The 25,444-nt window shown below is 42.5% G+C and overlaps 1 protein-coding gene across 1 annotated transcript in view; it reads left to right on the top strand.

Annotated features, from left to right (window-relative positions):
• Window positions 1–25,444, top strand: part of LOC124596256 (polycystin-2-like) — a 74,976-nt gene that overhangs the window by 15,619 nt on the left and 33,913 nt on the right. Inside the window, exons 4-5 of the mRNA XM_047135333.1 lie at window positions 12,191–12,358; window positions 12,439–12,570. Coding sequence (XP_046991289.1) covers window positions 12,191–12,358; window positions 12,439–12,570 — 300 coding nt within the window. The remainder of the gene's footprint in view (window positions 1–12,190; window positions 12,359–12,438; window positions 12,571–25,444) is intronic.

The following is a 25,444-nucleotide window of genomic DNA, read 5'->3' on the forward strand; positions in this document are numbered from 1 at the left end:
AGTAGCTACAGTTCAAGCTCTGCGTTTCGTCGTTTGCACGATTTCTCACCAGCTTTAATGCACGCCCCAAACAAACAGGCTTCAATTACTAAAATTCGAAATTTCTGACATAGTCTGTGTCTGATACAGTTACTGCCCGGGTCATTCCCTTTTACCTTACTTTTGTTATCTTTCATATCTTTTTGTGGCATTTGCTACGCTGTTAGTTCTATGCCCCCTATACTTGCACGTTTGTCTGCTCAGAAAGTAATTGTTGATTGTTCCATTCTTTTACTCACTTCTCGTATCGGATGGCGGTCGGATTTTCAGGGAGGGAGGGACGGGTGGTTGTTTCTCGCAATAGATAAGCCCCGAGAAGCCTTCGTCTGCCTCTGATCTACACAACGACATGATTCTTTGATTCTTTTTATGTTACCTGAAATTGTTTTCAACTCTTAGCTTTTGTCATATTCTGGACGTCACTAACCTACTACACTACCGGCCATTAAAACTGCAAATAATGAGGGCGGCATGCAACATCGTCGAACTGCATGAGGTCTACATCTCTGGATATGCAAATAATTAACGTTTCAGCCTACTAGCACGATTTAGGATTGCGTAACACCATCAACATTTTTATATAGAAATATCACGCTGCTGGTTTCTTACTCAGAAATGTTTATGAGAAATGGTTTTAGGCTCCATGTGAGAAGAAGAAAGATCTACCAGTACGTGTTAATATTCGACAGAGGCAGGAGCGAAGTCTTTGGAGGCTGTAGTTCTTTGTTGATCTACATGTACATGATTCTTCCACAATTCACACTTAGGTGCCTGGGAGAGGGTTCATCGAACCACCTTCTAGCTATTCTCTACCGCTTCTCTCTCGAACAGTGAGCAGGGAAACAAACGCTTAAATCTTTCCCGTGCAAGTTCTGATCCATCTTATTATGATGATCATTTCTCCGTATGTGGATGGATGCCAACAAAATATTTTCGCATTCGGATGAGAAAATTTATGATTGAAATTTCATGAGAAGATTCAGCCACAACGAAAAATGCCTTTGTTTTAATTATTACCATCCCGATCCGCATATCATCTGACCTCCTTTGAACTTTTTCGAACTCACTATTCGCATTGGTCTGGATTACACGCCTGTCACGTGAATACAAGATTGATGGGTTCAAGAGGGTTGTACTCAACTCTAAGCAACATGTCAATTGCCGCACGCAACGAACTCCCGAGAGAACAGACATATTGTGCGAGCGGCTGTGTGGGATTGTGCAGCCGTATCACGTACCTTGTTTCAGGAAATGAGCTTGTTTGCAGTAAGACAAATATCCACAAGACCAGAGCGATGGCGTCTGGAGCACCACGGACTGTCAGCATGGCGTCCATTGTCGCAGCATTCTCTGGCGCAGCAGCAGGGAGGCGCGCCGAAAATGGTGCGTTCAACGACAGCTCTGGACATATAGAGTGGCACCGCTTCGTCTTTTAAGATGAGTCGGGGTTCTTCTCACAACACACTACGGATGTATCCGTGTATGGAGCCTCTGAGGAGAATGAATAGATTACAAGTTTGAGTCAGGTGATGAAGGATGTAGGTTCACTTTGCAAAGACTTCACAAAGGAAGACAACATGGTAATAGTGGATGGGACGGGCAACAGCATAGATAGGGACTCTAATTATTCAATTGATGGTGACCCAGTAAAGATAGTTTCAGCAATGAGACATTCTGGTGTTGGGCTTGTGTCTGTCCATGAATGGCCTCATTTAAAACCCTCTGTAGGGACGGTTAATTTAGTGATGGAACAGCTACTTGGATCTGGTATGGAATCATATTGGTGAGGTTCCTGTTGACTTTATCAGTAGGTGGGACTATTCTAGGCATGGCCTTCGCCTCAACAGGAAAGGGAAGAGAAAACTATCTGGGCTAACAGCAAATAACTTAAGGGGGGGGGGGGCATCATCACAAGTGGTAAAGAACCAGTGATTACAAGTGACAGAACAGCAGTTTTTAGAGTAGGCAGGACAGAAATAAAAGATTTTCAGATACAGGCTGAAAATGACATTCACATTGATAAAACAGGCTGCCAGAAAGCAAATTTTAATGTACACGGTTCAGACAAACATCCCCTGATTGAAACTGGAGATATCCAGAAATTGACAGAAAAATGAGGTTCATCCTGATGTAATATAGTGAAGACAGAGATAGATGGGGCCAAAAGGCAAGGGAAACAGATAGTTCTAAAACTAAATGAGACATTGGTAATAATTACAGGAAGTGTAGCAGACCTGTTAAACAAGTGCTTTGTTTCTGTTACTGGCAGTTTGGGGTATCAAGTTCGGTAAACATAGCAATCGAGTATCTGAGACTAGTCTTCTCCCAGAGAAATAGCATCCATCATAAATGTAGTGGTTATGGTTAAAATATCAAAAGACGTTAATCAAAGAGTGCTCATGCGAGTTGAGTACTGTCTTCAGTTATTTGTCCGGCCAGTCTCTTATCAGCAGAACATTTCCAGACTGACTAAAATATGGTGAATTTAACCACCTTTACGATAAGGAGGAGAAATAAATACCATCAAACTACTGACCAGTTTCAGTCTTGCTGCCGTTTTCAAAAATATTTGAAAAGATTGTGTTCAAGTATCTCCTTAACCATCTGACTGCAAATAATATGTTATCCAAGTCACAGTTTGGGTTCATTGAGTGTTCCGATATAAAGGTATTTATACTTACAGTGAGAATGTACTTAATTCATTAGATAACAAATTAGAGGCTTCTGGCATTTTCTGTGACCTGTCAAAAGCCTTTGATTGTGTGAATCACAGCATTCTCTTAAGTAAATTAGAATATTATGGTGTAACCGGAAGTACTGAGAAATGGTGCGAGTCTTACATAATTAACCGGAAACAACGGACGTCGTTGCAAAGTACTTGTGCAGTAAGCAGCCAGTCTTCATCTGGGTGGGAATTAATTTCGCAGAGTTTTCAAGTTTCCATCTGGGATATGTTGCTTTTGCTTGTATACATTAATGACCTCTCGTCTGTTACATTGCCAGATGGAAAGTTTGTTTTGTTTGCAGATGATCCAAACATTTCAATAAGTAGCAAGTCACGTACAGATTTAGAAATGGATGCTAATCAAATTTTGACTGACATTAATAAATGATTTACTGCTGATTCACTGTCATTTAACTTCGAAAAGACCCACTATATGCACTTCAGAACGTGCAAGAGATTTCCTTCCAAAATGTGTATGAATGTGTTAGATTTCTGGGATTACAACTAGATAATAAATTCAGTTTGAAAGGGCATATAACCGAACAGCTGGAGCACTTAAACAAGTCTGTATTTGCAATGACGATGATGCCAGATGTAGAAGGTATAAATATAAAAAAACTTGCATACTTTGCTTACTTTAATTCAATTATGTTACATGGAGATCGCATTCCAGGGTAACTCATCAAACCAAGCAAAGGTTTTTAGCGTGCAAAAGCATGTAATAAGACTCGTTTGTGGTGTAAATTTATGTAGGAACCTGTTCAAGGAACTTTGTATTCTAACCACTGTTTCTCAGTATATTTATCCCTTAATGAAATTTGTTGCAAGTAATATATCTCTGTTTCCAACCAATAGCTCAATTCATAGTGTCAATACAAGGATAAAAACAATATACATAAAGACCTAAAATCACTTACTTTGGTCCAAAAAGGAGTCCAATATGCAGGAACACACATTTTTAATAAATTTCCAGCAACTATTAAAAAACTGGTTTCAGATAAAACACAGTTTAGACAGAGTTTGAAAAACATTTTGATAAGCAACTCCATCTACTCTATAGATGAATATCTTAACAGGAGCTGTACGACCAGCTTCAGTAAAAATGTCTGTTAGATTTCAATTTTGACAGCAGCAGTCAAGGTTAGGTATTTTGTCTATGATAAATAATAAATGTGAATAACTATGTTTCATTCTTACAGTGTATTAATTCTGTAAATATTTGCAGTTCCAGTTTACTGTCATGTATTCACGTATTTTGACAATCTCCTGACAAATAAACAGATTAGTGAGTATTATATTCAAGTGTTTCATGCTTTTTTACGTTATACTTTCTGACTTGTTCCACACCCACGAGAATCATCTCATTTTTGGGTCTATGGAACAAAAACTGAATCCAATCTAATCTAAACATTCATCATCATCATGGCGGGCCAGCACCTGGAGAGATTGTACAGTCTGGCATTTGGTACACAAGACGCACAAGAAGCTAAAATGTACAGCTGTATTTACCAGTGGCGAACTCCACACAGTTTTATACTCACGTGACTTCCATGTGCTTGAGCTCCTGGTGGAGGAGTCAGGAGAACCGCTTCCAGCGACAATGCAGTAGATGAGCATCACGTACGCAGTTGGCTGTTGGAACACTCCTCTCCCTTTCAAGATGAAAGCACAAAAAGCTGCCTATCCAGTAGAAAAAAATATGCATTTCTGCTTATCGAAACGATATAGGAATATATAGTGTTTCCATGATTCTATCATTTGCTTATGAAGTTGTTAACAAATTACAATATATGTTTGAAAAAACTTACAAATCAATGTACAGTAATGGAAAGGAAGGCCAGTTTTTGCTGGAATATCGATATCTGTAGAATTAATTGAGACTTAAATCCCCAATCCACTGTATTAGAATACTTAACTGATGTAATTCATTCTAAAATATACTTTTAATTTTTTTAGGCTTATAATTTTCCATATTTCCTACTTGTGTCTGTAGGCAACGTCTTGAAGACAAATGCACCGTAATACAAGCCTTATTCCTGAAAAATCAGACAAGTGTGGAAAATCGAGGGGAAGTTAGTTTTACATGTTATTTTGTGGCAAGCGTACTCCACAGAGCACAACAGCTTGACTTTTGTTATTATTCATTAATACCATTAAACAGTAAAAACATTGGCATTTAAATGTAGAATCTTCAAATTATTTTAAGACCCTCTTATTCGTGTAATTATTAGCTTTATACAATGATTCCAGTGATGGATTTTCTCATATAAATGTGGCGATTAGCGATGCTGCAGTATTCATAAAATTATTTCGTAGACTGAACTTTAGTAAGTGAATGCAAAATCACGTAACATTTTTTGCCTAAAGCATGAATAACATTCCTGCATGCAGATCAATATGAAATGGCTCTTCTGTCAGCCTGCCAGTTGTTGATACCAATTTAGTTTATTATCCGTATGGCGCAAGATATTTTACATTTGGCGTGTATTTAGTGCAAGACCAGTAATATCTGTTTCTGTCACTAGCAGTTGTTTTTGATTACAGAATGTTTATTTTTATAAGTTTAAGAGTTTGTGTTAGCAGTAAAGATATTACAAATATATTCAGCTATCAAATTAGTTGTGTTTCATGTGATCAATTTTGATTCAATGGTCTGTATATCAACTCTGTCATCATGTATTAGATTTTAGAAATTTCCAGTATCGTCTTCTGCACATGATTTACATATTTTTATTGTTTTATTAAATGCAGCTGTAGTTGCACCAAGATGATTTACGCGACCGATTTCGGCTCTTAGGCCATTCTCAAACATTCACAACTGAACAACAGGAGTCCTTTTACCAATTGGCGTGCTCAAGACACTCATTTACGTATGTTAAGAACATTAAATCTAATACTGCTACTCTGCGTTTACTTTTATTCCATAGGAACGGTTTGTATTTGACTGACTATCTTGAATAAAAATCACTCGGTGTGCACGCCACGTCAATTCAGGATAAAACTCCAAGTTTTCGACCACTACCTCCATGGTCGTCGTCAGGGCTAAAACTGACTGACGTGAACTAGCGAGGCTCATACTTTTATATGCAAAGGACGGCTTCTGATTGGCTGGAATACGTCATAGCAACAACGATATGGCGCGTAGTGAAATGGTGCCCTCTACTTCCATAGATGTAGTTTCTATCCCGCGTTGCTTGCAGCGCCATCCCTTGAATCAGGAGGTAAAGTGCGGGAAGTTTTTAGATGTGTTGGTTGAGCGAAAGCCGGATGGACGACTGGGCCATTCTGTGTACAGGAAGCCAACGCATACAGACTTATATCTGCTTCCATCATCCATCTCAGAAGAGAGCTATGCTGAATACTTCAGTACACAGAGCCAGGACTATTTCCGACAAGGACCACGTCGGTCCAGAGATTAACCATTTGACGACTGTTTTCAAGAGGAATGGTTATTCTGCCGGTGAAATTAAATCAGTATTGTCCAAGAAAGTAAGACACGATGCCGGCCATATACAAGAAGAGGACCAACACATAGCGCGGCTTCCTTTTGCGGTGCTACAACAAGCAAGATAGGCAGAGTCCTAAAGAGGCAAGGCTAGGAAAATTAAGGAAATGTTGAGACCAGTCAAAGATAGTCTCGGCTTAAGAGTGCCGGGAATTTATACTATTCCTTGCGAATGCGGCAAGAATTACGTGGGCCAGTCTGTAAGAACCGTTGCCGACCGCTGCATCGAGCACCAGCGCCACCTGAAATACAGGTATTTGGAAAAATCAGCGGTGGCTGAACATAGCCTGGTTAACAAGCATAAGATTTTATTTGAAGAAACCAGAGTAATAGCCCACGTATCGAATTACTGGGACTCTGTGATCCGGGAAGCATGCGAAATTAGACTTAGCGATAATAACTTTAACAGAGACAACAGCTATGCACTTAGCAACACTTGGAAGAGTGCACTGGATAAAGAAAAATCGCAGAGAAAAACTTCCCGCACTTTACCTCCTGATTCAAGGGATGGCGCTGCAAGCAATGCGGGATAGAAACTACATCTATGGAAGTAGAGGGTACCACTTCACTACGCGCCATATCGCTGTTGCTATGACGTATTCCAGCCAATCAGAAGCCGTCCTTTGCATATAAAAGTAGGAGCCTCGCTAGTTCACGACATATGTTGATGACACCGCCTTCCTGGCTCTCTGTCCTACCCTTCAATGGTCCCAACGTACCCTCCAAACCCACCTTAACCAGTTCACCACTTGGTGTAACCAGTGGTTCCTCCGTCTCAACCACTCCAAAACCCAGGCAATCATCATAGGCCACACCACTCGCTCCTTTCGCCTCCATGATTTCTACCTCACCCTTTATGGTCGTCCCATCCAGCACACCCCCACCCTGAGATACCTTGGCCTCACCCTCGACCGACACCTCACCTGGACCCCTCATCTCCAGACCGTCCAGCAGAAAGCCCATTCCCGCCTCCGCCTTCTGAAACTCCTGTCTGGCCGGACATGAGGATTGCATCCTTCTACCATTCTCCACAACTACAAATCCCTCATCCGTCCCATCCTCTGTTGTGCCAGTGTTGCCTGGATCTCCGCCCCCACCCGCTTTTACAAGGCCTTCCAAATCCTAGAACGCCATGTGCTCCACCTTGCCTTCAGTATCTGCCTTCCTTCCCCCACACGGCTCCTGTATGAACTGATCCGCTTCCTCCACCTCCTCCTGTTGCTCCAATATCTTCGCATCCTTTACATTGTCCGCAGGCTTGATCCCCCCCCACCCTCTGGTTTCCTCCATCCTCTCCACCCCCCGCCCGTTGCCGCGCCTCTATCGCTGTATCCCTCCCTCTCTCCACCTCCACACCATCCATCTCCTTCATCAGGGCAATTTCCAGCGCCTCACTCTCCCGGATGACGAACTTCGCCATGACATCTACCCTTCCTTCCAACTATAACCTGGCCTTGTTCCCCCCCCCCCTCCCCAGGGCCCCCTTTCTCCTCTCCCCTCCTTCTCCCAGAGCGGATTTTCCTCCTTCCCGTCCCCCCTGAGACCCTGCACCCCATACTTGCCTCTTTCCTTCCCACATCCCTCCCTACGCGGCCCTCTTCAGCGCGCCCCCACCCATCTCCCCCCTCTCTTCCCCTCCCTCCCTTCTTCCGGTCTCCCTCATCTCCTTGCGCCTGGCAGATCCTTTATTTTGATCATCATCAGTGTGCCACGTCAGTGTTGTGTTTAGTGCTGTTTCTCCTGTGCGTCAAGAGGTGTGATTTTAATTGTGTACTGCCTTGAGGTTCGCCGTCAGTGTTTGTTATGTGCTACGCCATCTGTCGATGCTTTTTATGCTCTAGTCATACTGTGCCTTGTGTTCTTTCGTGTGTGCTACTTTTAAACAGTTTTTAAGCTCCATTTTACAGTCGCCCCTTTTTTTGTCTATTGCCTTCCATGATGTTCCCCCCTTTTTATATCTATGTTCACCATATTCTCTCCTTTGTTATTTTTAAATGTCTTCTATTGTTTGTTCTATGTCTTTCGGCTGAAGAGCAGCGCATATGCTGCTGCCAGCCCGCCCCGATGGGGATTTGAAATACAATAAAGAAAAAAAAATAGTTCACGGCAAAAATTGACGTGGCATGTACACCGAGAGATTTTTATTCAAGAAATACGTCGCGAAAGACTTCGTAGCCATCTGACTATCTGTTCAGTATTTTGGGAGTGTTCCCCTTGCTAGTATTTATGATACTGTATGAAAAGCTGTGATTACCTGTGGCTGTGTTATGTACTTGGTCAAATTAACCACAAGATATTTTCGTTTAGTAGATAAAAATTTTATGGTAGAAATAAGCTCACTGGACAAAATGTTAGTTACCCCCTTAACAGAGCACACTGTTCGCTTTTGGGTGCTGTAGATGGGCTATAACTGACACAAGACAGTCATAGGACCCACCAACGTTGGTGTAAGTCATGGTAACGAAGCGGTGAGTATGTGCCAGTCGGCTGTATGTAATCAATGGAGTAAGATGGGTGGAGACGTGACAGAACAGCGGAAAAATGATATCGTGTTTAAACAAGTCCAAGACGTTTTGGTTTGTGGGGCGCTCAACTGCATGGTCATCAGCACAAATTCCCAATTTTTACACAGTTTAATTTTTACACAGTCCAAACTAAGCTCTGTCACGAATGATGATGATGATGAAATGATGAGGACAACACAAACACCCAGTCCCTGGGCAGAGAAAATCCCCATCCCCGCCAGGAATCGAACCTGGGACCCAGTGATCCAGAGGCAGCAGCCCTAACCACTAGACCACGAGCTGTGGAATAAACATGTCCTTGATCACACTGTTAATGAAGTGGGCCTGTACGTTAATGTATTAAAGCGGACTACCAAACGAGTCCACAAGGCATTGCCTACCATTTACAGCCATGTAGGATGACATCACAGCACTGATCCAAAAAGATTTTAACCAGTAGGGAATGGAGACGAGTGTCATGCATTGTCAATGCAATCCGTCTCAACCAAACACTGCGAAGGGAACTGTATGCAGTTGACATCTAGAGTCAGCTATCCATCATAATGCCATTGTTCACAGCAGTACATCGAGCAGTACGTCTTCATTGGGTCCGACAACACAGACCACTGGACAGTAGCTGACTGAAGGCTTGTAGTGTGATCCAAAGAGTCATGCTTCAAATAATAATAATAATAATAATCCAGTGACTAAATGCCAGTCTTTCAATTGGACGCCACTTCAGCGACTTGTGTGTTTCTATCTATCATCCTTATTTAACTGGGGAAAGGGACCCATATTTTTTTTAACGTGGAATCCGAATTACATGCTGTACCTGGAGACTACCCTCATCGTTGAGACGTGAAGTCTACTTCAGGCAGCCTGAAATTTTCCTTAGTCCGGCCGAGTTTCGATCCCATGGCTTCTCAGTTTCCAGACACGCACTTTACCACTAGACCACAAGATTCAACAGACTTTTCTCAAATGTAAGATGTCGAGTGCACTGACTGTCCAATAAGTCTTCTAACCCGATGTGTGTAGACGGTGTAGTTCAGGCCTGATGTGGTTCTGTGATGTTTTGGAAGCACCACGGAGGCCTTAACACAGAACGTGTAAGACAGCTTCCCAGTGGTGGCAACTGACAAGGAGTAGGTCGAACTAGTGACGGTAGGGCTCGCATGGCTCAGGTACGTCGTCCACCACCCGAGGATCGTTTAAACGCCAACGCACAACCACCTATCGCCAACAGCAACGATAGAAGAGTGGTGCCACTATGCGGTCAAGGAGCTCCATCAGCGCAGCTACGAAGCTGCAAAGTCAGCCACACCTGGGCGTTCTGCTGCGCCCAGTACATCGGAGGGGGAACTTGTGGTGTGTGTGTGGGGGAGGGGGGGGGGAGGCGCAGCAGCTATTGACACTGCCGCACAGATTCTGACAGATACCTTATTTCATCCAGGGACCGTACAATACATTGCCCAAAGGTTTTAATGGCGTTAGCTGCATTTGGGGATTGCAATGAATCAATGGTAACATTTGAAAATTTGTCCGGGAGCGGGACACAAACTTTGATTTCTCGCTTAAGTCGAGCAATCACCTTAACCATTTCGGCCAAGAAAACACACTTGCCATCCGACCCAAATTACAACCTATTACAAACTACTCCTGAACCCTTTACTCACAGTTCCTGATTTCCGTATGAGATCGGTCATGATGTTCATAGGCACTGAAAGACAGGACCACTGGTCGTCGACACCCTATTGATATATGTATGTTGCGTCTGTTCTTTTGGCATTACCGAAAGAACACATACCTTGTTTGATCCAGAGGACATACAAATACTATTCAAAGGTTTCGCTTAGATTAGCCGCAATTAGGAATTGAAATAAATCAATGACAATGAAGTCTTTGCACTTTGTGTGTGTGTGTGTGTGTGTGTGTGTGTGTGTGTGTGTGTCATGAAAACCTTTGAATGGTATTTGTGTGGCCGCTAGATCACATAAGGCGTCTCTTCTCCCGGATATATAAGGTGAGACGAACAAAGATTCACACCAAGCCCGATGTCCCGTGGGAACCTGAAATGTCAAGTGAGAGGTTCGTAGGTAGGTGTGCAACAGGCTGGGAATTTGGGCCGAATAGAAAGTGTGCACGGATATCCGAAATTGTGAAGCCGACCGCTCGCGTTAATCGGAAAATCTGTATTCGTTTCCCGGTCTGGCACATTTTTTCACTTGTTACCATCGATTCATTTCAATATCCAAATGCGGCTAACCTTTGAGCAATGACCTATTTATGACAAGCAGCAGGCTATGACACTGGTATCGAGCTATATGATACCGCTACTAACATAATCTATCCTTGCATGATCTGTCACAGATAGCATGCAAGAAGACTACTATCCTTAATACCCATATACACTGGCGCAGGGGTTTTTTCCCACGGCGCTTCCAACGTACATTTTCCCTCTGCCCTAAACCCGCGATTTCTTCGTATGTTTATGTCCACTATTGTCTTTTGATGGGCCCATATCAGTCGGTAATCTCAACCAGACTTATGGACAGCATTACAATTCCACCTCCAGTGATCTCCATGATTCGAATAACTAACAAATGCAGAGGTGAAAGTAGAAATTTTTGTGGTCAACATGCTAGTGCGGGCATGGCTGACCTCTCTCGCCACCTAAAACAAAATGGTGTTTTTCGTGCACTCGTTTAGAATACCGTGAACGTGAACCAGGATGTATTCGGAATGAAATTTTCACTCTGCAGCATAGTGTGCGCTGATATGAAACCTCCTGACAAATTAAAACTGGACCCAAACACGACGCACGACCCGTCCTCGCAGCTTCAATTTTGGCACTACCTCGCCTCCTACCTTCCCAACTTCACAGAAGCTCTTCTGCGAACATTGCATAACTAGAACAGTTGCCAGCGAAAGGTAGAGGTCCCGAGTTCGAGTCCCGGTCTGGCACACAGTTTTAATCTCTCAGGAAGTTTCATGAACCAGGATGTTTACTTCAATATTTTCGATGGCCAAGTGCTGCCCTTTCTTCTACATTTTCATGAAGATTATGCTGTGGACATTCCCATCTTCCAAGATGACAACGGTCATGTACACAGTGTTGAACGTGTTGCGTATCTTGTTTGACGAACATTTGGGCGCCCTGTTGCTCCTCGGCTGGCCATTTAAATCACACGATGTTAATTCCATAAAAAACTAGGACTATTTGGTATCAATCAACATCGCAGCTTGGTATTTCTATGGGTCTAATCATCAATGAAACGCTTCCGCTGGGAACTACCAACTCAAGAAACTTGTGGGCTCTCTTGTTCGGTGTTACACAGCATTAACGAGATGCCTCCCGGGGTGACTAATTCTTTGTTCGGTGTGCTTATATTTATATGTATTATGAATAAATAACAGTTCTTTAATTACCTCCTACTTGTAGTGACGATCGGTGCTGTGAATCGGTCAGCGTACTATTACACGGAGCTTCTGTCGCTTCTGTTTCTACAGACTCCTTTTTCAATAGGGAACAATACAAGAATAGTTACATTTGATGGTGTGACAACAATGCGTCATTTCTGGGGGGTAAGGAAAATACTTTCAACGTATCAGTAGCTACAAATACTCACTAATCGTTGCTAATCAAGAAATTCTTATATTTCAAGTTTCTGGAAAACCCAATGATTGAAGGCCTCTACCGGAGTTCCATAATTACCACAACGAAAGCGGAAATAGCAGGGCAAGACAGAAAGGTGTTAAACGAAAATAAGGTGCTTGGAGTGCCACGCCTCAGACAGGTAACAATGTTGCATAAAATACATTACTTTCAAATCTGCCATACATTACCTTGGTTACCAGTCAGTTGAAACGATCAACGATAGTATGATTAGGATTCTTTTTTTCCACTTTCTTAGCGATATATATTTTATGAGATTCCTCAGAAACAATATTCACAACGACGTAAATACGGAAAATGTCGTTGAAGGCGTCATTAACGACACTGTTGATTTTCGAAGGGCAGCAATGTGAGTTCAAGGCAGTTAACAACAATGTCCTAGCCAACTGGGGGAATATGTTCAAAACAACATTTTCTGGGCAATTTCGTAATTTTCCGATCTCTACGGTTAATGTGTGATGAAAACTCTTTTTGGGCGACTGTGCGCGACAGGGTTTGAAGAAACGATTTTATATGATTATAACTATGTAATTAAAAGCCCATGACGTTCCCGTATTTCGTGTAAATGCGGGCTTTTCATGCGTCACTTGCGTTTTCTGTTGTGTTATAGTGACTGTAGTATACTGTGTACTGCTTCTACGGTGTGGTAACAAAGACGAGCAGCATGAAAACGATGCTTACGAAATTTGACAAAGCTTTGCTCTCCATTCTACAAAGTAAACGAACAGATAACAAAGACTGCTTAACACATGATGGGTCCAATGAACACGTAAAACTTGTAAAAGAATCAATGGAAGACAGAAACATTATGACTAATGAAAATGAATACCGATAATGTACTAATAATTATTAGTTTGCACTGTCTGTTGCTCACGACAGATGACTAGGTTCTATGGACCCATAGTTCAGTACACGCAGAGTTTTTAATATGAAGACTTTTAAAAGTGCCTTTGAAAATGATGTATAACCAAAATGCGAAAGGCAGTTCCAACTAGGACTGTTGCTATTTTTAAAAATATCGGGAATTCGTTATACCTATATTAATGACATTATCGACCGTCATTTCATCAAAGAAAGATATTGATATGTCGACGGAAAAAATATCTACTTACCTACCTATACAAATATCGGCTTCACATTGTGAATATACTGTCGTTTTTAGAGCTGTATACTTAGGTATTGATTTATTATTAGATATTCTGTACATCAGTGGTAGCTGCCTTCTTATCCATCTTAGAGCAAGGATTGAAAGGAAAAAGATGCACGTTCACGGTTGGCAATAAACACTTTTCTAACAATGGTAACTGCATGTAAGTGGCACAATATAAGGTGTCCGATGGGGCAGTCGATCTGTTTCGTCACATATCCGATTTGTCCGGAACACTTCATGTCGACTTCTCTATTTTTTTCAGTTCTGAAGCGTCAACGAAGTAGCAGTTGTCGTGTCAAAATTACATGCTGAAGTTAAACGTTGTAGTTTCTGTTGGTAGCGCCGAGCGTCGATTACATCAGCGATTCCTCTCACACGTTTACGCCCACCGCAAAGACCAATCTTGTCATTCAGATTTTTAATCATCATACTCAGCAACTATTTTTGAAGAAAGCCAGTGTGAAGAAATAGCGCACTAGTTGTCTCAAAAACTGTTTTAAACGCAACTGGTATGCTATTTCTTCACATCGGATATCTTGTTATTACATTCACACTGCCACCCACTCACCCATCCCGCCAGTGCAGTCGGACTTCTTTGTACCACGTATACTTGCTTCACACGGTCAAAGTTAAAGATTAGACGTAATGAACGCTCAAAAAAGAGTAAGACTTCTTCACACATTGAAAATAAAATTACTTTCTAATACAATTTCAATAGAACGATTACAAATATTTAGCGAAAATTGCGAAGACAATGATGTTGTTGTGGTCTTCAGTCCAGAGACTGGTTTTTATGCAACCCTCCATGGTACTCTACCCTGCGCAAGCTTATTCATCTCATCTCTTCGTCTCCCTCTATGGTGTTAACCCTCCACGCTGCCCTCCAGTACTAAATTGGTGATCCCTTGATGCCTCAGAACATGTCCTACCAACCGATTCCTTTTTCTAGTCAACTTGTACCACAAATTCCTCTTCTCCCCTATTCCATTCAGTACCTCCTCATTAGTTATGTGATCTACCCATCTAATCTTCAGCATTCTTCTGTAGCACCACATTTCGAAAGTTTCTATTCTTTTCTTGTCTAAACTATTTATCATCCATGTTTCACATCTTTACATGGCTACACTCCATACAAATACTTTCAGAAACGACTTCCTGACACGTAAATCTATACTCGATGATAACAAATTTCCCTTCTTCAGAAACGCTTTCCTTGCCATTGCCAGTCTACATTTATATCCTCTCTACTTCGACCATCTTCAGTTATTTTGCTCCCCAAATAGCAAAACTCATTTACTACTTTAAGCGTCGCATTTCCTAATGTAATTCCCTCAGAATCACCCGATTTTGTTCGACTGCATCCCATTATCGTCGTTTTGCTTTGTTGATGTTCCTCTTATACACTCCTTTCAAGACACTGTCCACTCCGTTCAGCTGCTCTTCCAGGTCCTTTGCTGTCTCCGACAGAATTACAATGTCATCGGCGAACCTCATAGTTTTTATTTCTTCTCCATGGATTTTAATTCCTACTCCGAATTTTTCTTTTGTTTCCTTTACTGCTTGCTCAATGTACAGATTGAAAACCATCGGAGATTGGCTACAACCCTGTCTCACTCCCTTCCCAACCACTGCTTCCCTTTCATGCCCCTCAACTTTTATAACTGCCATCTGCTTTCTCTACAAATTGTAAATAGCCTTTCGTTCCTTGTATTTTACCCCTGCCACCTTCAGAATTTGAAAGAAAGTATTCCAGTCAAAATTGTCAAAAGCTTTCTCTAAGTCTAAAAATGCTAGATACGTTGGTTTACCTTTCCTTAATCTATTTTCTAAGATAAGTCGTAGGGTCAGTACTGCCTCACATGTTCCAACATTTCTACGGAATCCAAACTGATCTTCCCCCGAGATCGGCTTCTACCAGTTTTTCCATTCGTCTGTAAAGAATTCGTGTTAGTATTTTGCAGCCGTGGCTCATTAAACTGATAGTTCAGTAATTTTCACATCTCTCAACACCTGCTTTCTTTGGGATTGGGGTTATTATATTCTTCTTGAAGTCTGAGGTTATTTCGCCTGTCTCATACATCTTGCCCAGCAGATGGTAGAGTTTTGTCAGGGCTGGCCCTCCCAAGGCCATAAGTAGTTATAATTGAATGTTGTCTACTCTCGCGGCCTTGTTTCGACTTAGGTCTTTCAGTGCTCTGTCAAACTCTTCACGCAGTATCATATCTCCTATTTCATCTCCATCTACATCCTCTTCCATTTCCATAATATTGTCCTCAAGTACATCGCCCTTGTACAGACCCTCTATATATTCCTTCCACCTTTCTGATTTCGTTCTTTGCTTAGAACTGGTTTTCCATCAGAGCTCTTGATATTCATACAAGAGGTTCTCTTTTCCTGTAAGCAGTATCTATTTTACCCCTAGTGATATATGCCTCTACGTCCTTACAACTCTATTTAGCCATTTTGCACTTCCTGTCAATCTCCTTTTTGTCTACTTCATTTACTGCATTTTTATATTTTCTCGTTTCGTCATTTGATTCAATATCTCTTCTGTTACCCAAGGATTTCTACTAGCCCTTGTCTTTTTACCTACTTGATCCTCTGCTGCCTTCACTATTTCATCTCTCAAAGCTACCCATTCTTCTTCTACTGTATTTCTTTCCCCCCATTCTTGTCAATTGCTCCCTAGTGGTCTCCCTGAAACTCTCTTCTACCTCTGGCTCTTTCAGTTTATCCAGATCCCATCTCCTTTAATTCCCAACTTCTAGCAGTTTCTTCAGCATTAATCTACTGTTCAGAGTCCACATCTGCCCCTGGAAATATCTTACAATTTAAAATCTGGTCCCTATATCTCTGTCTTACCATTATACAATCCATCTGAAACCTTCCAGTGTCTCCAGGCCTCTTCCACGTATACAACCTTGTTTCATGATTTTTAACCATGTGTTAGATATGATTAAAATGCTGCCAGGAGGATTCCTCTTTCATTCATTACCCCATTCCATATTCACCTACTACTTTTCCTTCTCTTTCTTTGCCTACTATCGAATTCCAGTCCCCCATGACCATTAAATTCTCGTCTCCCTCCACTGTATGAATAATTTCTTTTATCTCATCATACATTTCTTCAATCTCTTCGTCATCTGCCGAATTAGTTGGCATATAAACTTTTACTAATGTGGTAGGCGAAGGCTTCGTGTCTATCTTGTCTACAGCAATGTGTTCACTGTGCTATTCGTAGTTGCATAGCAGCGCTCCTATTTTTTTTTTATTCGTTCCTAAACCAACTCCTGCATTACCCGTATTTGATTGTGTATTTATAACTCTGTATTCACCTGACCAGAAGTCTTGTTCCTCCTGCCACCTAACTTCACTAATCCCCACCATATCTAACTTTAACCTATCTATTTCCCTTTTTAAGTTTTCTAACCTACCTACCCGATTAAGGGATCAGACATTCCACGCTCCGACCCATAGAATGCCAGTTTTGTTTTCCCTGATAACGATGTCCTCCTGAGTAGGCCTTGCCTGGAGATCCAAATGGGGGACTATTTTACTTCCAGAATATTTTACCCAAGAGGACGCCATCATCATATAACCATACAGTAAAGCTGCATGCCCTCGGGGGAAATTATGGCTGCTGTTTCCCCTTGCTTTCAGCCGTTCGCAGTACCAGCACAGCAAGGCCGTTTTGGTTAATGTTACAACGCCAGATCAGCCAGTCATCCAGACTGTCGCCCCTGCAACTACTGCTGCCCCTCTTTAGGATCCACACGTTTGTCTGGCCTCTCAACAGATACTCCGCCATTGTGGTTGCACCTATGGTACGGCCATCTGTATCGCTGAGGCACGCAAGCCTCCCCACCAGCGGCAAGGTTCATGGTTCATGGGGGGGGGGGGGGGGGGGAAGGGGGGGAGGGAACATAATACAAAATAAAAATATCGGCACTCGACATTGCCATTTCGATATCGATATGTCGGTGAATTGAACATCGCCCATATGGGTCAATATTTTTTGTAAAAAAATCCATATTTCGATATTTTATCAATAGTCCTAGTTGCAATCAATAAGCTATGTGGCTAAGACAATTTGAAATTTTGAGTGCAACATGGTCGGTAGGTTTCATATCGAATTTTTTCCGATCATTTAAATTTCAGTGGCAGGCGTTGCTCGTGTAAGGGGAGCGTCGTGCATCATGCAAAATTTATCGATAAAATACAGAGGAAATACCTTCCAAGAAGTCAGGCAACTTCTTACTTCGTTCTACGCACATCAAAGAAATTCGAGCTTAACCCACCACCACACATCCTTAAACGACTGTCGAAGTATAGATGTATACATAGACTAAAGTCAACTGCTGTCTTTTTAAAACAATTATTTAACCAAAAAATGATCTGAATTATAGGTAACTGGTTTCAGTAATTTATCCAGCAACTAGTGAAAATGCATTTGCCTTTATAATAGCCCATCAGATCAAACACTTTCGAAACTGATTTAATAAAATAATAGAGAAACGCTAAGAATGCGGTTTCAATGCTTTGTGTGTTCTACGTAATCTCCCCTCCCCCCTTGGTATAACGCGTAGGCTATTCATACATAATCGTGGAATAATCCAGTAAAGCCTTTCTTTGTGACGTTCAACCCTTCATGTGGATTTCTGCACTTTATCGTTTTGCAGTAGGTTCGTATTTATAACTTCAAATCCTGTCAGCCACCAAGATTTTTTTCAAGAAAAGGTTGTCCACAATTTACGTTTCAATCATGTTGCGGTAAGCGCCCACTCGTCGTCATGTTTGTCAAGGAGTCAAGGAATGCAAGACAAACTTTACACACCAATTTCTGTTCTTAGAAACATTATGGAGAATATCTTGAACACTTGATTTAGAGATGTTGCTCCATTGTGATTTGTGATACAACAGTGTTGGATAACTGCGGCCGACGTGCACAGTTGTTGTTGATGTGGTCTTCAGTCCTGAGACTGGTTTGATGCAGCTCTCCATGCTACTGTATCCTGTGCAAGCTTCTTCATCTCCCAGTACCTACTGCAGCCTACATCCTTCTTAATCTGCTTAGTGTATTCATCTCTTGGTCTCCCTCTACGATTTTTACCCTCCACGCTGCCCTACAATACTAAATTGGTATTCCCTCGATGTCTCAGAACATGTCCTACCAACCGATCCCTTCTTCTAGTCAACTTGTGCCACAAGCTCCTCTTCCCAATTCCCTCAGCATCACCCGATTTAAGTCGACTACATTCCATTACTCTCGTTTTGGTTTTGTTGATGTTCATCTTATATCCTCCTTTCAAGACACTGTCCATTCCGTTCAGCTGCTCTTCCAGGTCCTTTGCTGCCTCTGACAGAATTACAATGTCATCGGCGAAACTCGAAGTTTTATTTCTTCTCCATGGATTTTAGAACCTACTCCAAATTTTTCTTTTGTTTCCTTCACTGCTTGCTCAATATGCGGATTGAATAACATCGGGGACAGGCTACAACCCTGTCTCCCTCCCTTCCCAACCACTGCTTCCCTTTCATACCCCTCGACTCTTATAACTGCCATCTGGTTTCTGTACAAATTGTAAATAGCATTTCGCTCCCTGTATTTTACCCCTGCTGCCTTCAGCATTGGAAAGAGAGTATTCCAGTCAACATTGTCAAAAGCTTTCTCCAAGTCTACAAATGCTAGATACGTAGGTTTACCTTTCCTTAATCTATTTTCTAAGATAAGTCGTAGGGTCAGTACTACCTCGCATGTTCCAACATTTCTACGGAATCCAAACTGATCTTCCCCGAGGGCGGCTTCTACCAGTTTTTCCATCTGTCTGTAAAGAATTCGTGTTAGTATTTTGCAGCCGTGGCTTATTAAACTGATAGTTCGGTAGTTTTCACATCTGTCAACAATTGCTTTCTTGGGGATTGGGATTATTACATTCTTCTTGAAGTCTGAGGGTATTTCGCCTGTCTCATACATCTTGCTCACTAGATAGCAGAGTTTTGTTAGGCCTGGCTCTCTCAAAGCTGTCAGTATTTCTAATGGAATGTTGTCTACTCCCTGGACCTTGTTTTGACTTAGGTCTTTCATAGCTCTGTCAAACTCTTCACGCAGTATCATATCTCCTATTTCATCTTCGTCTACATTCTCTTCCATTTCTATAATATTGTTCTCAAGAACATCGCCCTTGTATAGACCCTCTATATACTCCTTCCACCTTTCTGCTTTCACTTCTTTACTTAGAACTGGGCTTAATCTGAGCTCTTGATATTCATGTAAGTGGTTCTCTTTTCTCCAAAGGTCTCTTTTATTTTCCTGTAGGCAGTATCTATCTTACCCCTAGTGATATGCGCCTCTACATTCTTACATTTGTCCTCTAGCCATCCCTGCTTAGACATTTTGCACTTCCTGTCGATCTCATTTTTGAGACGTTTGTATTCCTTTTTGCCTGCTTCATTAACTGCATTTTTATATTTTCTCCTTTCATCAATTAAATTCAATATTTCTTCTGTTACCCAAGGATTTCTATTAGCCCTCGTCTTTTTACCTACTTGATCCTCTGGTACCTTCACTATTTCATCTCTCAAATCTACCCATTCTTCTTCTACTGTATTTCTTTCCCCCATTCTCGTCAATCGTTCCTTAATGCTCTCCCTGAAGCTCTCTACAACCTCTGGTTCTTTCAGTTTATCCAGGTCCCATCTCCTCAAATTCCCACCTTTTTGCAGCAATGATAAGGTAAGTTTATTATACGATACGGTTGACAGTAGCACTTTAGTCATCGAAGTATACTTCACGGCTTATAGATCTGCAGTAAACACTTAAAACATTACCAACTTGCACTCGTTGTTCGTATTACGTTTAGAAAGACTCGTCTTATCAGATCGCTATTGAAATGGGACCTGCCCGAGTCTTCCGCGTCGGGCTGCTTAAATAGTTCCAGCTCCGTACTACTGGAGAAGTCTGGTATTTTATCGAATGATGGCGCTAGATCTAGAAGGTGCTTGCATCGTTGATAGAGAATACGCAGCTTGCAACGTCATCTGTGAGGCGACCTTGTCAAAATACACTTGTCGACACAAGCCGGCCGATGTGGCCGAGGGGTTCTAGCCGCTTCAGTCTGGAACCGCGTGACCGCTACGGTCGCAGGTTCGAATCCTGCTTCAGGCATGAACGTGGGTGATATCCTTAGTTTAGTTAGGTCTAGGGGACTGATGACCTCAGATGTTGAGTCTCATAGCGCTCAGAACCATTTGAACCATTTGTCGACACAAATAAAACTAACTGGGGCTGCATTTATTATGTTGCGGTAACAGGTGGTGTTACTTCAGTACTTGAGCCAAGCTCATAACAGTATTTCGCAAAACCAGGACAAAGCTGGGTCTTGCTGGGCTGTCGGGACGAGAAGGCCCATAATGGTAATGGTCTCGATGTACTGGGACAGATGGCAACTCTATTCATGGCCGCATGACGGGAATAACAGACTGTGAATGCGGAAAGGTACGTGGAGCTAGATGCTTGGGACATTCCATTTCAGAAATCGTTAAAGAATTCAGTATTCCGAGATCCACAGTGTCAAGAGTGTGCCGAGAATACCAAATTTCAGGCATTATCTCTCGCAGTTGCCGATGGCCTTCGCTTAGCGACGAGCCGCGCGGGATTAGCCGAGCGGTCAGGGGCGCTGCAGTCACGGGCTGTGCGGCTGGTCCCAGCGGAGGTCTGAGTCCTCCCTCGGGCATGGGTGTCTGTGTTTGTCCTTAGGATAATTTAGGTTAAGTAGTGTGTAAGCTTAGGGACTGATAATCTCAGCAGTTTTTTTTTTTTTTTTTTTTGCTTAGCGACCGAGAGCAGGGACGTTTGCATAGAGTAGTAGTAGTATTGTATTCTGCCTTACGGCAGGTCTTGTCAAGGGTTAAGCTTCTTCCACTTTTGTCTGTCTGTTACCAGTCTCTTCATTTCTGAATATTTATTTGTCTTCTTTGATACTGTCCAGCATCTGATATCTTCTTTTTCCTCTTCCCCTTTTTCCCTCCATCTTTCCTTCTATTTCTTCCTTCAATAAACATTCCCTCCTCAAACAATATCCAATCCAGTTCCGTTTTCTCTTTCTGATGACTTTCAGCATGTTTCTTTCTTCTCCAACTCTTCTTAATACTTCTTCATTCCTAACTCGGTCTTCCCATTTCACTTTTTCAATTCTTCTCCATATCCACATCTCTAGTGCCTCCAATCTTCTTCCATCTTCCTTCCTCAATGTCCAGGTCTCAGCACCATATAGTGCAACACCGCAGATGTAACATTTGGCAAGTCTTTGCCTCAGATCTTTGTTTAGTGGTCCACAAAGTAATTTCTGTTTCCTCTTTAATCCTTCTTTTGCCATTGCAATTCTTTTCCTAATTTCTGTTGAGCAACACATATTATTACACTTCCAAAGTAATTGAAGTTATTCACTTGCTCCATTTCCTCTCCCCCTATTTTCACGCGGTATTTTCTCCCCTTTCCTCCAATTACCATGTTTTTCGCTTTCTTCTTGTTAATCTTCATTCCGCATTCTTCTAATTTTGTGTTTATATCATCTAACATTTGTTCCATCTCTCTTACACACTCTGCCATCACAACCATCTCGTCTGCAAATCTTGTACACTCCACTCTCCGACCCCCTATACAAACTCCTTTCCTTCCATCAAAACTTTCACTAATAATTTCCTCCAGGTATATATTGAACAGCTGGCCGGAGTGGCCGAGCGGTTCTAGGGGCTACAGTCTGGAACCGCGCGACCGATACGGTCGCAGGTTCGAATCCTGCCTCGGGCATGGATGTGTGTGATGTCCTTAGGTTAATTGCGTTTAAGTGGTTCTAAGTTCTAGGGGACTGATGACCTCAGCAGTTAAGTCCCATAATGCTCAGAGCCATTTGAACCATATATTGAACAGTGTTGGTGATAAACAACAACCTTGTCTTACAAAGAGTAGTCAGGTATTAACATACAAGCAGCACTGCGTGAAATAATCGCAGAAATCAATATGGAACATACGACGAATCCATCCGTTGGGACAGTGCGGTGACATTTGGCGTTATTGGGCTGTGTCAGCAGACGATCGACGGGAGTGCCTTTGCTAACAGCATGACATCGCCTACAGCACCTCTCCTTGGCTTGTGACCATATCAGTTGGGCCATAGACATCTGGAAAACTGTGGCTTGCTCGGATGAGTCTCAATTTACCCAAGTTGTCAACAAGACACTGTGCAAGCTGTTGGTGGATCCATAATGGTGTGGCTGTGTTTACAGGGAATGGACTGGGTCATCTGGTTCATTTGAACCTACCATTGACTGTTCCCAAACAACGATGGAATTTTTATGGATGACAGTGCGCCATGTCACCGGGCCACAATTGTTCGCGGTTGGTTTGAAGAACATTCTGGATAATTCGAGCGAAAGATTTGGCCAGCCACATCGTCCAACATGAATCCCATCGAATACTTATGAGACACAATCGAGAGGCCAGTTGATGCACGACATTCTACACCAGCAACGCTTTGGCTTTTATGGGCGGCTGTGGCGGCAGCACGGATCAATGTTTCTACAGGGGACTTGCAACGAGTTGTTGAGTGCATGCCACGTCGAGTTGCTCCATTAAGTCAAGCGAAAGGAGGGCCGGTACGATATTAAGAGGTATCCCAAGTCTTTTGTCATCTCATTGCAGAGGCGGCTCTACCGGGGGGGTGCTAGGGGTACACCGCGTCCGGGCTTCGGTTCCACGGGGGTGCCGGATGCTGAACGATCGATCGATCACCCGGCTAGTTATTAATTTGTACTCTCAGGCTTCTAAACACCTGTGGCGCATATACGAGGGTCACTCCAAAAGAAATGCACACTATTTTTGTAAAAATACAGTTTTCATTCTGCATGTGTGAAAGTTTTACAGTGTGTAGATACATCCTTCCCGCTTGTTTTCAAACTTGTTCAACCTGTTCCCGTGAGTCTCTCCGTCACAGCACGTCTCCAAGATGGCTGCTACACTTGACGTTCGTCAGAAGCAACGTGCTGTCATAGAATTCCTGTGCTGTGAAAACGAGACAGTGGGAAACATCCACAAGAGATTGAAAAAGCTGTATGGAGATTCTGCTGCCGATCGCAGTACAGTTAGTCGGTGGGCAAGCGGATGTGGCTATATTGAGGATTGTCCTCGCAGCGGCAGACCTCGTACTGCACACACTCCAGACAATGTGCAGAGAATTAACGAATTGGTGACTGCTGACAGACGCATCACAGTGAACGAATTGTCACGCTACGTTGGGATAGGGGAAGGAAGTGTTTGCAGAATACTGAAAGTGTTGGCGTTAAAAAAGGTTTGTGCCAGGGGGGTTCCCAGGATGCTGACAGTGGCTCACAAAGAAACAAGAAAAACGGTATGCAGCGAACTTTTGGAACAGTGCGAGAATGGTGGAAATGAATTTCTTGGAAGAATTGTGACAGGTGATGAAACATGGCTCCATCATTTTTCACCCGAGACGAAGAGCCAATCAATGGAGTGGCATCATGCAAATTCACCCAAGGAAAAAAAAAAAATTGAAAACCACACCTTCTGCTGGAAAAGTTATGGCTACGATGTTTTTAGATTCCGAAGGACTCTTGCTTGTGTACATCATGCCAAGTGGAACCACCATAAATTCTGATGCATATGTGACGACACTGAAGAAACTTCAAGCTCGACTGAGTCGTGTTCGATCAGATCGGTAAAAGCAGGATGTTTTGCTGTTGCACTACAATGCACGGCCACGTGACAGTCAAAACACCATCGAAGCGATCACAAAACTCGGATGGACAACACTGAAAAACCTGCCTTACAGTCCTGACCTGGCTCCATGTGACTATCATTTCTTTGGAAAACTGAAAGACTCTTTTCGTGGAACAAGGTTTGAAGATGATGACAGTGGCTCCAACAAGTTGGTCCAGAATTTTACCGTGCGGGTATACAGGCGCTGGTTCCAAGGTGGAGTAAGGCTGTTGAGAGGGATGGAAATTATGTGAAGGAATGAAAATATTGTCCTAAAGGATGTATCTACACCCTGTAAAACTTTCAAACATGTAGAATATAAGATAGAATAAAAAAAATAGTGTGCATTTCTTTTGGAGTGACCCTCGTATTTATTTGGGCCCTCCTTTATATAAATTGAATGCTGGAAATACTCATCTTCTGTACTGGATACAGCTTCCAGTTTTGTACGGAGAGGGTGGGAAACGGTCGTTGGGTCAAGCCTGCAGAAACCGGCGCTGGGTTGTGGACTTCATGCGACAAACCCGCCTTGGTTCCGGGTTCCGGTCCACGTGACACGTGAGCATCGGCGTCCGTAGTGGCATCCGGGTTGTCAAACGTACGAGGTTCCTCCTACAAATGCGAGATTTGTGGTCCGCTGTATGAGCTACGAGAACACGAGATTCCGACATAGGATATTTTATAACATGATTTTTTACTGTGGGTAATAATTTATAGCGTAAATGGGTCTTTACACTTTGGCTACATTGAGTGTGAAACATGAAAAGTAGACGTATTGGGAATGTTCGCGGATTTTTTTTTTTCATTTTAATGTAGCTTTTGAAGTTTTCCTAGTTCAAAATTGTTTAGGCTTTCGTGGCCACTTGTTGACAAACTGCCTATTGGCTTCTGTTCAAATGGCTCTGAGCACTATGGGACTTAACTTCTGAGGTCATCAGTCCCCTAGAACTTAGAACTACTTAAACCTAACTAACCTAAGGACATCACACACATCCATGCCGGAGGCAGGATTCGAACCTGCGACCGTAGCGGTCGCGCGGTTCCAGACTGTAATGCCTAGAACCGGTCGGC

This window comes from Schistocerca americana, chromosome 1, assembly GCF_021461395.2.
Source record: "Schistocerca americana isolate TAMUIC-IGC-003095 chromosome 1, iqSchAmer2.1, whole genome shotgun sequence".
Taxonomy (NCBI): Eukaryota; Metazoa; Arthropoda; class Insecta; order Orthoptera; family Acrididae; genus Schistocerca; species Schistocerca americana.